This window comes from Acanthochromis polyacanthus, chromosome 11 (assembly GCF_021347895.1).
Source record: "Acanthochromis polyacanthus isolate Apoly-LR-REF ecotype Palm Island chromosome 11, KAUST_Apoly_ChrSc, whole genome shotgun sequence".
In the NCBI taxonomy this organism is placed as follows: Eukaryota; Metazoa; Chordata; class Actinopteri; family Pomacentridae; genus Acanthochromis; species Acanthochromis polyacanthus.
The window spans coordinates 38239319-38255457 of record NC_067123.1 but is presented as its reverse complement, the minus strand read 5'-3'; the positions used below and the strand labels follow the sequence as shown (position 1 = coordinate 38255457).

Below are 16139 nucleotides of genomic sequence, written 5' to 3'. Positions count from 1 at the left end.
ACTAAATGACTCGAAAATTATCCCAAAAAAAAGAAAAATTGTCCAAAATTACTTGAAAATTGTCGGGGTAAGTATATAATTGAGGGACTTTTGAAGTCTACAGGATATAGCTTACATACATGTTTATTAAAAGTAAAAAAATTATGTTTTTATGTTCATTATGATCATGTCTTTCCAAATTCCATAATTATTTATTATGGAAACAATCACTTATTTATAAAAAATTACTGGATATCACTAAAATGCCAGCTAAATAACGTCCCAGTTAAATAACAACCACCTTCTAATGAGCTAAACAATAATAAAATGAGCTGATTCAGAAATAGTTTTGTGTTCTTTTAAAGAAGTTGAGATAATCATGACATACATTCTTTTTTGCCAATATATCAAATTTTATGTCTGAGAAATCACTTTCAACTAAGTTCCCCGTTACAAAAACACCTCTCCAGGAAGTGTGTTAATTCCAGATCACATGACCTGCTCCATATGATGTCATTTCCTCCTGAAGAAAAGACTGGAAGACTCCAAGGCTTTCTGACTTATTTAATATAAAGTAGTCAACAAGTTTACTACAATATCTTTAGAAATAACTTTACATTTCACTTTTACTTGACTGTATATATAATCTTTAGAATTATCTGTCTGTAAAAACACCATGTGGTGTTTGGTTATAGACGGTTTATTACGGTTATATGTTATTATATGTTGCATTTAAAGCCTCAGAAAAACAGCCATGTCTTCATCTTTGTGTTGATGCATTCTCTAGCTAACCAGACAGTTTCACTTCTTAAATTTCATATTTGATGAAGTGTTTTGAAACTACAAAGCTCCGTTCTACTCACATTAGATGATTCATAAATGTTTTTGCTGAATACCGCCTTCATCAGTTGTGAAAAATCAACTTATTTTTCATGTTTGTGACTCAGTATTTCATATTACAAAGAACTCTTTCTTTTGAATTCACCGACTGACTTCTGCGTTATAAATGTTTTTGTTAATATGTACTCAGAGATGGGACTTTCATGTTGGCTTAATTTTTTTCATATTTCTACTCACTCATAATCAGAGATTATTTAATTTATGTGTCCGATGTTGCAGGTTCTGAATTGATGGCATGATGGGAAATAACAGTGAAAATTTCAGTCTTTTGTCTTTTAAAATTCCTGAGATATTGTCGTTCAATATCCTGGTTTTTAGCCTCGATTTAAGCTTTCAAATTTGCTCGGCTGTTTTTATTCCCAAGACAAGAACTATTCTAAAAAAGAAAGAAGAAGAGAAGTAAAGTGAGCGAGGAAGCGTGGGTGAACGAGCTGCCAAACAAATGAAAAGAGGAAGATTTGGTTGAGGAAGATACTGAGCAATACTGAACAAAAGAAAACAATTTCCTATTGTTGTTTCATTTTAAAATTCTAAACCATAAATAAGCTGTTTAGAGGGAAGAAAGGAGACGAGGTTTAAACTTCTCTTGCTTTCCTTCTTTTCTTAAACGCAGCTATTTCTGTCAATTTTCTTGTGAACAGCTGAATACACGCGTTATGAATTATAATTTGAGCAGTTATCTGCCCACAATGGATCTGCCTGCAGTTCTTCACTCACCCATCAGTGAGGCTGTTTAGAGCAACGATAAAAACTCGTCATCTCCAGCACGCTCTTTCAAAACGGCACGGTGCCTCGTCTACGGCGGGGTTTACGCTCCAGACCCACCGTAATACACAAAAATCAGCAAAGTAGCGACCATATTTGTTTTATTGTTTATAAAATACTTGCGTTAGAGTTCCGTTCTAACTGATCTACGCAAGTCAATTTTCACCACAATTTGGACCTTCGACAAAAATGTAAACAAATCCGTTCCGTGCATCAGGATATGGATCAGTTCTTCATAAAGTCATGAATAGCAACAACTTTCATGCATGTAAGAATCATTTTACTAGAAGATAACAGAATATTGTAACAGACTGATGTTGTTGATGTTGAGGTTTCAGTGCTTATTGTTCAGTTCCAGATTTACCTGATGTCAGTGAACGTGTCGTGTTTAGCTAGCTCACCTCTGATTGGCTGAGAGTCAGCAGTAGAGAGAGCTGGGAATGGCAGCTAATTCTGGAGCTAAGTTATGGGTTTTTCTAGTTGTTCTGGAGCTAAGTTCTGGGGTTTTTCTAGTTCTTCTGGGGCTAAGTTCTGGGGTTTTTCTAGTTGTTCTGGAGCTAAGTTATGGGGTTTTTCTAGTTGTTCTGGAGCTAAGTTCTGGGGTTTTTCTAGTTCTTCTGGGGCTAAGTTATGGGGTTTGTCTAGTTCTTCTGGAGCTAAGTTCTGGGGTTTTTCTAGTTCTTCTGGAGCTAAGTTCTGGGGCTTTTCTAGTTCTTCTGGAGCTAAGTTATGGGGTTTTTCTAGTTCTTCTGGAGCTAAGTTCTGGGGTTTGTCTAGTTCTTCTGGAGCTAAGTTCTGGGGTTTTTCTAGTTCTTCTGGAGCTAAGTTATGGGGTTTTTGTAGTTGTTCTGGAGCTAAGTTATGGGGTTTGTCTAGTTCTTCTGGAGCTAAGTTCTGGGGTTTTTCTAGTTCTTCTGGAGCTAAGTTCTGGGGCTTTTCTAGTTCTTCTGGAGCTAAGTTCTGGGGTTTTTCTAGTTCTTCTGGAGCTAAGTTCTGGGGTTTGTCTAGTTCTTCTGGAGCTAAGTTATGGGGTTTGTCTAGTTCTTCTGGAGCTAAGTTCTGGGGTTTGTCTAGTTCTTCTGGAGCTAAGTTCTGGGGTTTTTCTAGTTCTTCTGGAGCTAAGTTCTGGGGCTTTTCTAGTTCTTCTGGAGCTAAGTTCTGGGGTTTTTCTAGTTATTCTGGAGCTAAGTTATGGGGTTTTTCTCGTTATTCTGGAGCTAAGTTATGGGGTTTTTCTAGTTGTTCTGGAGCTAAGTTCTGGGGTTTTTCTAGTTCTTCTGGGGCTAAGTTATGGGGTTTGTCTAGTTCTTCTGGAGCTAAGTTCTGGGGTTTTTCTAGTTCTTCTGGAGCTAAGTTCTGGGGCTTTTCTAGTTCTTCTGGAGCTAAGTTCTGGGGTTTTTCTAGTTCTTCTGGAGCTAAGTTCTGGGGTTTGTCTAGTTCTTCTGGAGCTAAGTTCTGGGGTTTGTCTAGTTCTTCTGGAGCTAAGTTCTGGGGTTTGTCTAGTTCTTCTGGAGCTAAGTTCTGGGGTTTTTCTAGTTCTTCTGGAGCTAAGTTCTGGGGCTTTTCTAGTTCTTCTGGAGCTAAGTTCTGGGGTTTTTCTAGTTATTCTGGAGCTAAGTTATGGGGTTTTTCTCGTTATTCTGGAGCTAAGTTATGGGGTTTTTCTAGTTCTTCTGGAGCTAAGTTCTGGGGTTTGTCTAGTTCTTCTGGAGCTAAGTTCTGGGGTTTTTCTAGTTCTTCTGGAGCTAAGTTATGGGGTTTTTCTAGTTGTTCTGGAGCTAAGTTATGGGGTTTGTCTAGTTCTTCTGGAGCTAAGTTCTGGGGTTTGTCTAGTTCTTCTGGAGCTAAGTTATGGGGTTTGTCTAGTTCTTCTGGAGCTAAGTTCTGGGGTTTGTCTAGTTCTTCTGGAGCTAAGTTCTGGGGTTTGTCTAGTTATTCTGGAGCTAAGTTATGGGGTTTTTCTCGTTATTCTGGAGCTAAGTTATGGGGTTTTTCTAGTTCTTCTGGAGCTAAGTTCTGGGGTTTGTCTAGTTCTTCTGGAGCTAAGTTCTGGGGTTTTTCTAGTTCTTCTGGAGCTAAGTTATGGGGTTTTTCTAGTTGTTCTGGAGCTAAGTTATGGGGTTTGTCTAGTTCTTCTGGAGCTAAGTTCTGGGGTTTTTCTAGTTCTTCTGGAGCTAAGTTCTGGGGCTTTTCTAGTTCTTCTGGAGCTAAGTTCTGGGGTTTGTCTAGTTCTTCTGGAGCTAAGTTATGGAGTTTGTCTAGTTATTCTGGAGCTAAGTTCTGGGGCTTTTCTAGTTCTTCTGGAGCTAAGTTCTGGGGTTTTTCTAGTTCTTCTGGAGCTAAGTTCTGGGGTTTGTCTAGTTCTTCTGGAGCTAAGTTATGGGGTTTGTCTAGTTCTTCTGGAGCTAAGTTCTGGGGTTTGTCTAGTTCTTCTGGAGCTAAGTTCTGGGGTTTTTCTAGTTCTTCTGGAGCTAAGTTCTGGGGCTTTTCTAGTTCTTCTGGAGCTAAGTTCTGGGGTTTTTCTAGTTATTCTGGAGCTAAGTTATGGGGTTTTTCTCGTTATTCTGGAGCTAAGTTATGGGGTTTTTCTAGTTCTTCTGGAGCTAAGTTCTGGGGTTTTTCTAGTTCTTCTGGAGCTAAGTTATGGGGTTTTTCTAGTTATTCTGGAGCTAAGTTATGGGGTTTTTCTACTTATTCTGGAGCTAAGTTATGGGGTTTTTCTAGTTTTTCTGGCGTTGGCTACGGCCCACAGTATCCTGTGTGAAGGTTCAATAAACCAGCAGAGAACCAGATAAAGTCTCACTCATTCATCACAGAGGGTCACTACAATATGTTGACCTGTTTCTACAACTTCACCCATGTTGGTCGGTGTTCCTGTTCCCAGAGTTTTATTTTCTATCTAATTTCACTTCCATGGAGACGGCTTTCCTTTTCTTCCAAGCATCAGTAGAGTCTGAGCTATGTTTGGGAGCCATAATGAAGGACAAAAAGTTAGTGAATGTAGCACAATCCAAGATGGAGTACAACCGGAGAATGGAAACAAAGCCGTCTGATAGCGCCGCATGACAACGTATTCATCCGCTCCACTCGTCAACTAGTTCCACGTAACGACGAAAAGGCGTAGCTCAATGACGTCGTAAAACGAGGACTTCCTGCATTGTGGTCTACGCTAGTGTTCTATTGTCATTAGTGTTTGTGTTTTATTGTGTTTTTGTGGTTTAGGCAGCCTAGTTAGTTTGGTTAAGTGTTGTGTTGTCAGGACCATGAGGGTGAAGTGTGTTTGATGACTTCCTGCCACATTTTCTATGGTACTGCTCTCTGTGTGCGTCAAAATAAAAGCATCTCCAGTTGCAGAGGGGATAAAAGGCAGATATTCTTGTTCCAGCGTTGTTCTTCAATGCATCTCTTCACAATAATAAATATATGAAAACACATATATGTGGCAAAATCCCACGACACGGCGAGGGACCGCTGGATTTGAACCCAGATCATCTCTCAGCAGCAGCTTCTCCTAACGTGTATCTTACTGTGTGGTTGATCCAGCTGTTGGGGATCTCGGGTCTTCCTCTGTCTCGGAGAACGCTGTCCTTCATGCTCTCCACACATGGATGTTCCCTCAGGTTCCCAAACGGCGGCTCGTACTCTTTCACTTCTGCAACAAAAACACGCACAAACACAAGAGGTGAAAACAAGACCGAGCAGCCTGCGACCTCATCGAACCGGAGAGTGTTTAGTAAGCAACAAACTTTTAAACAGATCACAACTAACTGGCAGGTCTGGCTGTGTTGAATAGAGGCGAGATCAGATGGCAGTGCCCCACAGCGACACGCCGACAACACCTCTCAAAGGATTCACTGTGCGCTCCAAATTAAAACTGCAGGTTGCAAACTTTAAATAGCACTGAAGCAGCACAAACAACTAAAGAACCCTGTGCTGCTGATAGAGGGGCCGAGGGGGAGGTTTGCTGAAGAGAAACACTATTATCACATTTTTACCCACAGCGTCGACGAGTTGAAAGTATCTCACCAACACAGCCACGGCTTTGTGTCGGCTCTCCGGCAGAACAAAATCAAGAGCGCCTGTCAAAGTGGAGTTTACTCAGGGCAGGATTTCAAAGCACTGGCGTGGAGGAAACTGTGGGTCAACAGTTTCCAAAGAAAATTTATCTTTATATGAAAGTATCCTCAGAACAACAAAAAAAAAAAAACACAACAAATTGAATTCCACATGCCTTTGAAGCTCGGAGGAGTCGTACAAAGAAAACATCTTATCAGAGGATCCACTGAGATAAGCAAAGACTGATGAGGCAGAGGACCGTGTGAAGAATGCTCAAGTAAATAATGAGTTCAAGCTAATTTACTGTGATTAAAACCAAGACGAGGAGACTCACAAGTAATACATGGACACAGACAGAGAAACTGAAGCAGACCGTCGACGTATTTCTACAGCTGGACCTACACTGGATCTCTGGGGGCGATGCTGGTATCGTTTTGTAGGTATGTGTACAGTGGTCCCTCGTTTATGGCGGTGGTTATGTTTCAGACCCTCTGTGATAAAAATCTGCGAAGTAGCGACCATATTTAACCCGTTAAACTTCAGTGTCCCGCCGGCGGTACACCTACTAATTTGCATAGGAATTTCAAGAATGTCCGACGGCTGCAAACACGATTATACAAACACTATACGCCGATGGAAAGCTTAGATTCTCATGAATCCGCCGGTATAAACCACTTTCAGATGCGATTACTACAGTGGGTGAGAAAAACACATTTGTCCGACAAAAACGAATATCCATCCATCCGTTCTCTGTACACGGCTTCAACGTACACAGCGCGACTCACATTTCCGGGTTCATTATTACACACAGATGAAAATATTCCAGAAAAAACGGCCATAATCCAACCTTTTACATCAGATGACACAAGCCAGTAAACTATTTTGTCCAAAACATGTCCTGAAGTCGGTATAAAATCCACGAATCGGTCGTTTTCAAGGAAATGCACCTCGCGATGCGCGTCCAATATTCCCTGTACTTTTCGTCATATTTTTTATTTACAAATAGAATATTAGCGATTTTTTGTACTGAAAATGGCTGGAATTGACTGCAGCTTAATTAATATATTATTTATATAGATTTTAGGACTTTATGTCATACAACATACACGCCAATACCGATATAAGTGATGCTTACTATTCCACTGAGGAACATGGCGGAGCTATGTGACGATCGGTGTTGGTTTGTCCGTCTGTCTGTCTGTCTGTGATCAACATTACTCAAATACAGATGAACAGATTCGGATGAAATTTTCAGGGAAGGTCAGAAATGACTCACGGACCACCTGATTAGATTTTGGCAGTGGACTCATCAGGACTTATCCGTTAGAAAGGCGGAGTCCTGCGCTTCTAATTATTAGCTCCATCCTTATTATTAGGTCTGTTTTTACACTGTACTTAAGACTTTTAAATGCTCTTTTTTTTATTGTAAATATCAGTGATTTTGCACTTGCATAGTTAGTACCAACAATTTTGCGCATTTTAATTTTAAAAAGCAGCAATTTTGACACCTTGTTTGTCTGATTCACACGTTTATTGCATGTTCTTTTGCACACTGGGATGAAGAAAGTATCTATCTATCTATGGATTCAGTTTATCTGTTGCTATCTTAGAAAGACAGATATGTACTCTTACTGCAGTTTCAGGCTGAACTACAAGCTTAAACCTGACTGAATGAATTGCATCAAGAATACAATAAACCAGTTAATGCACAATAATGGTGACTCTCTCTATCTGTGTCATCTGTAACAGAAAAAACACCTACTGGCTAACGATGATGACGCTAATCAAAAACAAATACAGCGTCATGGTTATATTTCTGTCGGTGATGTTAAATCTGCTGTTTAGCGTCACAAAGCTCTAAAATATACAAGACTAGCCTTTATAGGCAGCTGAGGTGGATTTTTCTATTGATGGATGTGGTACAAAGCTAATGCTCTCAAAAAATACACCAACAATCACAATATCATGTCATTAACTGCTGCCTATAAAATCAGTCCCTTCAGCTGCAAACATCAGCATGAAAGAAAGTCAAAGTGTCGATTTGTCTCGCATTTTTCTGTGAATCTGCATCGCGGCAGATCAAAGCAAGAGTCAACGAGGTAAACCGATACATGCTGTAAGTAGAAAATTATACGCATCAAAATGTAAGAAACAAGAAACTACAACAGTTTACAGCTGATTGGGGTAAATTACAGAAGCAGCAGCTTCTTGGTATAAAGTTTATACTGTAGGATGAAGCAGAGCAGCTTCATTTCTTTCCAAACAAGTTGGAAAAGAGCTCACAGACAAGAATCAGTGGCTTCTGCGACACCGTCTAGCACAACAGAGGACTGTTTTCAGAGGTTGAAACTTCCTATTTTTCAGAGCGAAGTTCAGCTGGTATTTAATCTGAAACACAACCCCTGCCAACTGTAAGTCAATATTTAAGAGAAAAGCAGACAAATGTCTTTTTCTGTTTGTTTTGACAGGTCCAGGGAGTGTGCATCTCTGTTCCTGACTGAAAATTCACTTTGTAAACTGTCGACAAACGTGCGTATGTGTTCAAGCCCAAACGCCGGTTCCAAAACATATGATTCATACCAGCGAGCGCTTTGCTGTGTAAACAAAAGTGTGTATCCCAGCATGGAAAGATTGACCAATCCTGCTCTAAAAGGAGAGCTGTTTTTTAAAAGGCAAACCTTAAATTAAGGTCTGAACTAGCAAAAACTGTTGAAAAACACAACACAGGGCAAGTGAGAAATGCTGGGGTTTGCAGAAGTCAGACACTGCGTATTGACAGGACTTCTGCCGAGCCGTTTAACAACTTCAGCACGGCAACAATGAGGAACTTACACTATGTGTCCTACCACAGCTGACATGTAGTGATGTGATTTCTGCAATGCTAGCACATATTTCAGCCTTTATGCCTGCTCTCCATGCCCCTCGTCAGGCGTGCCTCCAGAAACTGTCTGGGAATGTGCTGCTGAGAGAAATACGGTGAAGTTTTTCTACTGCAAACTAAGGAAACTTCTCTCTTTAGAGCAGGGGAGTCAAACTTATTTAGGTCAGGCTCCACATTCAGCTAAGTTTGATGTTAAGTGGGCGGGACCAGTAAAATCACAGCATAACAACCTATAATTAAGCACAATTCACAATGTTTCCTTTGTTTTAGTGCAAAAATGTAACTTCTGGAAACGTTCACATCTAAGGAATCTTTTTACAAAACGTTATAAACAACCTGAAATTTGTTAAGAAAAATAAGTTCAATTTCAGCAACATTCAGCCTCAATTTAACATTTATATGTTACACTTTCCAGATCACAGAGTGTCTACAAAGGAACACAACATTTAGACATCTGGACCTGAACCAGAGGATTTTACTTTATGGTCAAAACAACGAAAGTCAGACAAAAAAAAGCCAAAAGACAACGAAAACAAGACAAAATATTACAAAAATGAGACAAAAAATATTACAAAAAATGCGACAAACAGCATAAAACAAAACAAAAAAGAGGCGAAAAATTTGACAAAAAACATACAAAGCGACAAAAAATGGACAAACGACAAAAACGAGACAAAAAATTACACAAATGGGACAAAAAAATGACAAAAGCGAGACACAGAACGACAAAAAAGTAGACAGACAACACAAGGGAGACAAAAATCCACAAAACGACACAAATGATACACAAAACAACGAATAAAGCAAAACACAAAATGACAAAAATACGACAAAAAACACAAGCGAGACAAAAAGGAAACAGAAAATTAAAAAAGCGAGAAACGAAACGCCAAAAACACGAGACGACAAAAATCAGACAAAAAAACATACAAAAGCGAGACAAAATATTACAAAAATGGAACACAAATTGACAAAAAATGAGACAAACAGCATAAAACAAAACAAAAAAGAGACGAAAAATTTGAGAAAAAACATACAAAGCGACAAAAAATGGACAAACGACAAAAACGAGACAAAAAATTACACAAATGGGACAAAAAAATGACAAAAGCGAGACACAGAACGACAAAAAAGTAGACAGACAACACAAGGGAGACAAAAAACCACAAAACGACACAAATGATACACAAAACAACGAATAAAGCAAAACACAAAATGACAAAAATACGACAAAAAACACAAGCGAGACAAAAAGGAAACAGAAAATTAAAACAGCGAGAAACAAAACGCCAAAAACACGAGACAACGACAAAAATCAGACAAAAAACATACAAAAGCGAGACAAAATATTACAAAAATGAGACACAAATTGACAAAAAATGAGACAAACAGCATAAAACAAAACAAAAAGAGACGAAAAATTGAGAAAAAACATACAAAGCGACAAAAAATGGACAAGTGACAAAAACGAGACAAAAATTACACAAATGAGACAAAAAAATGACAAAAGCGAGACACAGAACGACAAAAAAGTAGACAGACAACACAAGGGAGACAAAAAACCACAAAACGACACAAATGATACAATTAATGCAATTAATAAAGCAAAACACAAAATGACAAAAATACGACAAAAAACACAAGCGAGACAAAAAGGAAACAGAAAATTAAAAAAGCGAGAAACGAAACACCAAAAACACGAGACAACAAAAATCAGACAAAAAAACAAAACAAAAGCGAGACAAAATATTACAAAAATGAGACACAAAATGACAGAAGAACAACGAGCAATCGAGTATTTTGCTTTATGATCAAGGTCTAGAAATGATTTTACATGTATAGTTTCACATATTTACAGTTTGCAGTTAATCTTCTGACGCTTTACACGCTGCATGTCTGACACTCCTCTTTAGAATCTGTGTGATATACATCCATGTCATTGCAGTCGTTTGTCTGCTGCTCGGTTTTGTCTTTCACAGACCGATCGGCTCTTCAGTCACCCTAAATTAATGAATCTTGACTGACGTACTGCGGTATGAACCTCAGTCATACATGTCTGGATGCCAATAGTCCACACGGGCATCTGACATCTTCTTTGATAGTCTTTTTCTGCTGCCATTCCAAGTTGACATTTTTGTCCTATTACGCTCCACAAAGCATGAATACAAGAAAAAAATGACAGAAACCCTGTCACCTAAACACATAAATAATGCAGGGAAACAGATCCAAACATTTCAACACGCACTTGGAAATAAATGAGTAACGTCGTCTGTTTCCTGAAGTCTGGAACAACAGCTCGGCTAATCCACTCTGCTGGTTTTCATTAGGCTGCGGTGGCTCTGACACTTGTTTTGTGTTGTTAAAGTCATGCATTACAGATGTATGCACGCACATTACACATTAGCAGAGCTTACTTTAGGACATTTGGCACCGTATCGCCCTGGAAGCTTACCCTACCATTAAGTGCAGCTAATACATGCCCTAACCATCACCTAAACCATTAAAAACGACCAAAAATCTATTTCTGCTCCCTCTGAAAGCTACTTCAGTGAAACCAAATTGGGCGCACACATTTTGTCCCTATTTCATGTCCAATCAAGTGGTTTCAAGACTAAAATTTGTCCCCAAATGTGCACCATGACATTCCCCCCTCACACACACATCCACCACACCATTAGGCCCTCCAGCTCTCAAGGGTTTGATGGTTTGACATCTGGAGAGCAGCTGCCGTAACCTCTCCTCCTCTCCGGTCTAGCCCAGCCTCTCCCTCTCCCTCTAGGGAATGAAAGCATTTCTTCGTCTGTAACACCACTCCGCTATTATCCTCCCACCCTGCCCCACCCGCCTCAGGAACGCCCTCGTAGAGCTTCCAAGCCCCAAATCTGGACCAGCTAAATTATACAGGAGAGGCATTTCAGGGAGCATAAGCAGAGATAAAAAGGCCTCAAGTCTGAAATCCAGTTTTTCCTTCTCGTGGAGCTGCGCTGATCTCTCGGCTTCCCCTTCACTGTAGCTCTTCCTCCCGTCTTTCTAGTCCTGAAAGATAAAGCAGCTAAAAGTGATGGCTCATGGCTGGCTGGCTCTGCTGACAGACGGCTGTGTTCTTCTTGCCTGGCAGATCTCAGATCAGACCACAGCCCCGGGAGCTGTGACAGAGCAGCTATCTGCCTTCCTGCCTGCGCTGATCAGACATCTGTCTTCCACAGACACACACACAGGCAGGTGGTATCATAGACGAAAGAGACAGGAGGAAACCGGGACTCTGCCCCAGTCATTATAACGATGCCCTGGGATGTGTCACTCTGGATCTGGCAGTGTGTGTTCACTGTTCACATGCGCTCAGATTTAGTCTGCAGCGAGGTGAGTTCAGAGGGAGTCATGAGTGACTCACCGACCTCCAGGGAAAACTTGGCAACTCAGAGGAAACAAGCGACCGGTAGCGTGAGAGCGTGCAGCCCTTTAAAGTGCACACGCCAGCTTCACTCTGATTCCAGAATCAATAGCACATCTCTGCCAGCGTCGTATCTGCGAGGAGATGTGAAGCTAAACCAAATGGCTGCACCTCATTTGCTCAGCTTATTCTTTCCACCTTCCTCGGGGTCCGTCAAGGTGGGGGGGCTGGCTGTGTTTGCACAGCGATTTAACCTTTCGGCACGGGAACGTCTCCTCGGGGTTTTTTTGGCCTTAATGAACTACACATTTCAACCCTCTGCTCGTCTCGGAGAGCTGCCAAGTCTGGAAAATGGGGACAGAGAGATACAGAACACAGGAAAAACACATAAACTACCCCAGCGGCTTCTATCTTTAGTCCAGACGTGGGACGGGAACCCCTTTGTTTCCCCTCTCGAGTAAATCAGCTCCAGCCTGTCCTCCCTGTCTGTGCCTGCATGAGCAAAGCTGGATGGCTGTCGACAGTGTTGCACTGCAGTGGGAGAATAATTAACTGCCACCTCACCCACCTCAGGGTAAAAAAAAAAAAAAAAAAAAGACAGAGAGATGAGAAAAAATGTGACTGACTGAGTTGAGTGTCAGGTTTTAGCAGCAGAGTTTTTGTAGAAGGCCAACGTGAAAAAACAAAAAATCTGCTCCTGTACACAGCATTTTGGGTTGTTGAGCTCTAAATAAATGTGAAGTCAGGAAAAGAAGCATAAGTGGATGTGGAGGATGTGGGATGAATGAATGAGGATGTTGTCCATGAGGACTTCCTAAAAGCCCTGAAGAAGGAACCAAATGAAGCCACAGTGAACCTGGATTCATTTAGCGCAACATCTATCCCGCCTCCAGAGACACCAGCCGCAAAGAGTCCCGACACAAAGGAGGCATCCATGCTTACAGCGTTACCTTCACCCTAAAAACACGGTGTCTCCAGACTGTGCTGGTCGCAAAACAGGAAATAGTCTATTTTCTTTTCAGACGTGCACCCACAGGACACACGTATTCCAGCAGCTTGGAAGGAAAAACCGAAGGGGATCGTGGGTCACTCGTACACGCGCTTTCTCCAGAGGACTCTTGGGCAGAGTAACTGTGCAATATGTACACTTCAAGAGGGTCCCTCGGGGGGGGGATCGCGGGGGCAAAACAGGAAAACGCCAAAGTAGCAGCGTTCGTGCCCAAACCCGGCATTCAATCACTGCTCTGACACAATGGAGACAGGAGCAGTCGCAGAAAAAAACGGGACCACAGAGACACTAAAGGGAAGTGGAAACAAACGACTGACTGTCGACATGAAATACTGCACGGCGGTTCGCCTTCGGACAATCACCCGTTTCGATTATTCGCACACATCCTGACCTTGTTTTTGCTACAGAATGACAAACACAAGTAACGGTACATTAGCAAAGTGACGGCTTATCCTTGAGACTTCCACTAGATGGATTGCGCGTTTGACACTTTCAGATTCTGTTCCCGCCATGACTAATGGGCGGACGACGACTCGCACATAAGTCCTGTCACACATCCAGTCAGGGAGCTCAAGGTGGAGTTGGTCCCTCAGCGTCTAATTGGTAAAGCTGTCGCGCTTGTATTCCTCAGAGGTCAGGTGAGCTGGGCATTTTTTTTTGTTCCAGTATTTCTGAGGTTATTTACTCAGGCTCTGAAGAGAATTTCATCAATCAGTGCTTCTATTGATTTCCTGTACTGTGTACGATCAGCTAAACTCTAATTTACCAAGAAAAACATGGTTACTGCTAAGATTTACCCAAGGTCAAAGGGAAGGTGTAATGTGTGTACAGAGCTCTGTGTTATCAGTCAGGATTTAAACAGTCATCCACACAACATATCTATGGGTCAATATATCATTGAAGGACTTTTGAAGTCGCCTCCCGGTTTCCTCACCCGGATTCTCTAACAAATGGGATATATCTTGCATACATTTTTAGTTTTTTTATGTTCATTATGATCATGTCTTTACAAATTCCACAATTATTTATGATGGAAAGAATCATTTATTAACAAAAAATGACTGGATATCACTAAAATGTCAACTAAATAACGTCCCAGTTAAATAACAACCACCTTCTAATGAGCTAAACAATAATAAAATGAGCTGATTCAAAAATAGTTTGGATTGTGTTCCTTTTAATAAGTTGAGATAATCATGACAGATATTTCTTTTTGGGCAATATATCAAATTTTAGATGGAAAATGTGTGTCCGAGAAATCACTTTCCACTAAGTTCCCCATCACAAAAACACCTCTCAAGGAAGTGTGTTAATTCCAGATCACATGACCTGCTCCACATGATGTCATTTCCTCCTGAAGAAAAGACTGGTCAGACTCCAAGGCTTTCTGACTTATTTAATATAAAGTAGTCAACAGGTTTACTGCAATATCTTTATCAATAACTTTCAATCTCAATTTTACTCAATTGTATTTATAATATTTAGAAGAATCTTTGTGTAAAAATGCCATGTGATGTTTGCTTATAGGCGGCCATGTTGGTTTTAGGCCTGAAAACAACAAAAATGTAAACAATGATCCAAAAAGTCCCACGATTACGTATGGACCCATCTGATCACGACAAACACAAAGAAAAACCCTCTTTGGGTAACAAGGTGAATCGTTTTGCAATTTTGATATTTTACAATTCTTAAGAAGAGTTACTTTTTTTGTAAGAGAAAGACAAAATGAACAACATATAATGTGTCAACTGAGCGTTTTTCAGACACTGATGGCTTCATCTGTCTGTTTAAGCCTCACTGCATCATTCAGATATTACCACGGTGATGGAGAGACCTACACTATGTCTGCTGTGTTTACCATTTTAGATTATACCAAGAGATGTGTACGAATAGTATAACATAAACCAGTAGGAAGCTTATCAAACTGTCAACTTATAGTCTGCAGAAATTCCATAAACTTAGAGGAAAACCCCCTATGAACAGCTGGACGTAACAAACTATCAGCTCCTGTTCGCATTTTGCCAAACAAAACCTGAGATTACATTCATTATTTGTGAGTATCATAAATCTGAGATAATCCTAAATTTGCAGCCAAATAGAGGTAAAACTGTAGAGCGAAATGACAGGCGCCTTTCAGGTGCAGATAATATGATTTTATTATGTATTCGTAGCATCATATTTACCGTAAAGACTTTAGAGTGGTTTTAAGCTTCTTATCCAACTCTTGGCTAAAAAGTGAGCAAACATTTTTCCCCTCATGTTAAACTTCAGTTTTAAGTACTCAAAAACAACCATGAAAACAAACACATATAAACAAGGCCCTGACTCATGCTTTCTCTAGCTGTTTTTATTTTGGAATTTCCACCTCCCTAGAAAGAGGTAAGGTAGATAAATTGCGTGAGTTCTCTCTTATTTCCTGTGTGATAGGGTTAAATTGACTTTGGTTATGAATCAAAACTCCCTTCTTTCCTCCGTCTGAAGTATTCCTCTCTGATCACGGCTAAACACATTAAAGAAAAACTGTTTTTTCCACATAATCAGTTAGTGATGTCCTGTGTCGATTAATAATTCATTTAAAGCTAAAGTTAAAGCTCCTCAACCGAACGGGGGAAAATATTTTGATCAAGTCTTCGGAGGTTTTGCTCTTTTGGGTGAGTGTGATGAAATTATCTGGCATAAAATGAACGAATATGAGCCATTAAAAGCTCATCTAACTACATCACAGAGCTAATTCAGAGGTTTGAATGTACTTTTAAAGCAGCTACGGCTCTTCGCATCATCTTACCTCCAATCGCGCTGCACCTGGAGATGATCTCCCACAGTACGAGAGCCATGGAGTAAACGTCGGCTTGTTTGAAGGACTCGATGTTTTCTAGGTTGATTCTGGACTCCAGCACCTCTGGGGCCATGTACCTGGCTGTACCCACCTGAGGAAAAGCAAGCAGGAAGACGGGGATTTATGTCAGTGAAATCCTGATGACGAAAAATGACGTGACTGGTAAGAGAACTTATAGTATAATTACATTTTGTATGGATTAAATAGGGTGCTACTGCTAAGGAAGGCTGGTAAAGCACATTATTAAACCACTTTTTTAAGCAATGACTGTATTCTTTTTATTTAACAGCAGTTTAATGGGGGGAAAAAACAAGATAAGCAG

General features: G+C 40.4%; 1 protein-coding gene across 1 annotated transcript in view; it reads right to left on the bottom strand.

Annotated features, from left to right (window-relative positions):
• Positions 1-16139, bottom strand: part of LOC110954089 (TGF-beta receptor type-2-like) — a 31540-nt gene that overhangs the window by 1637 nt on the left and 13764 nt on the right. The window contains exons 5-6 of the mRNA XM_022198394.2: positions 15767-15908; positions 5172-5296 (exon numbers count right to left, since the gene is read on the bottom strand). Of these exons, the coding sequence (XP_022054086.2) occupies positions 5172-5296; positions 15767-15908 (267 nt within the window). The remainder of the gene's footprint in view (positions 1-5171; positions 5297-15766; positions 15909-16139) is intronic.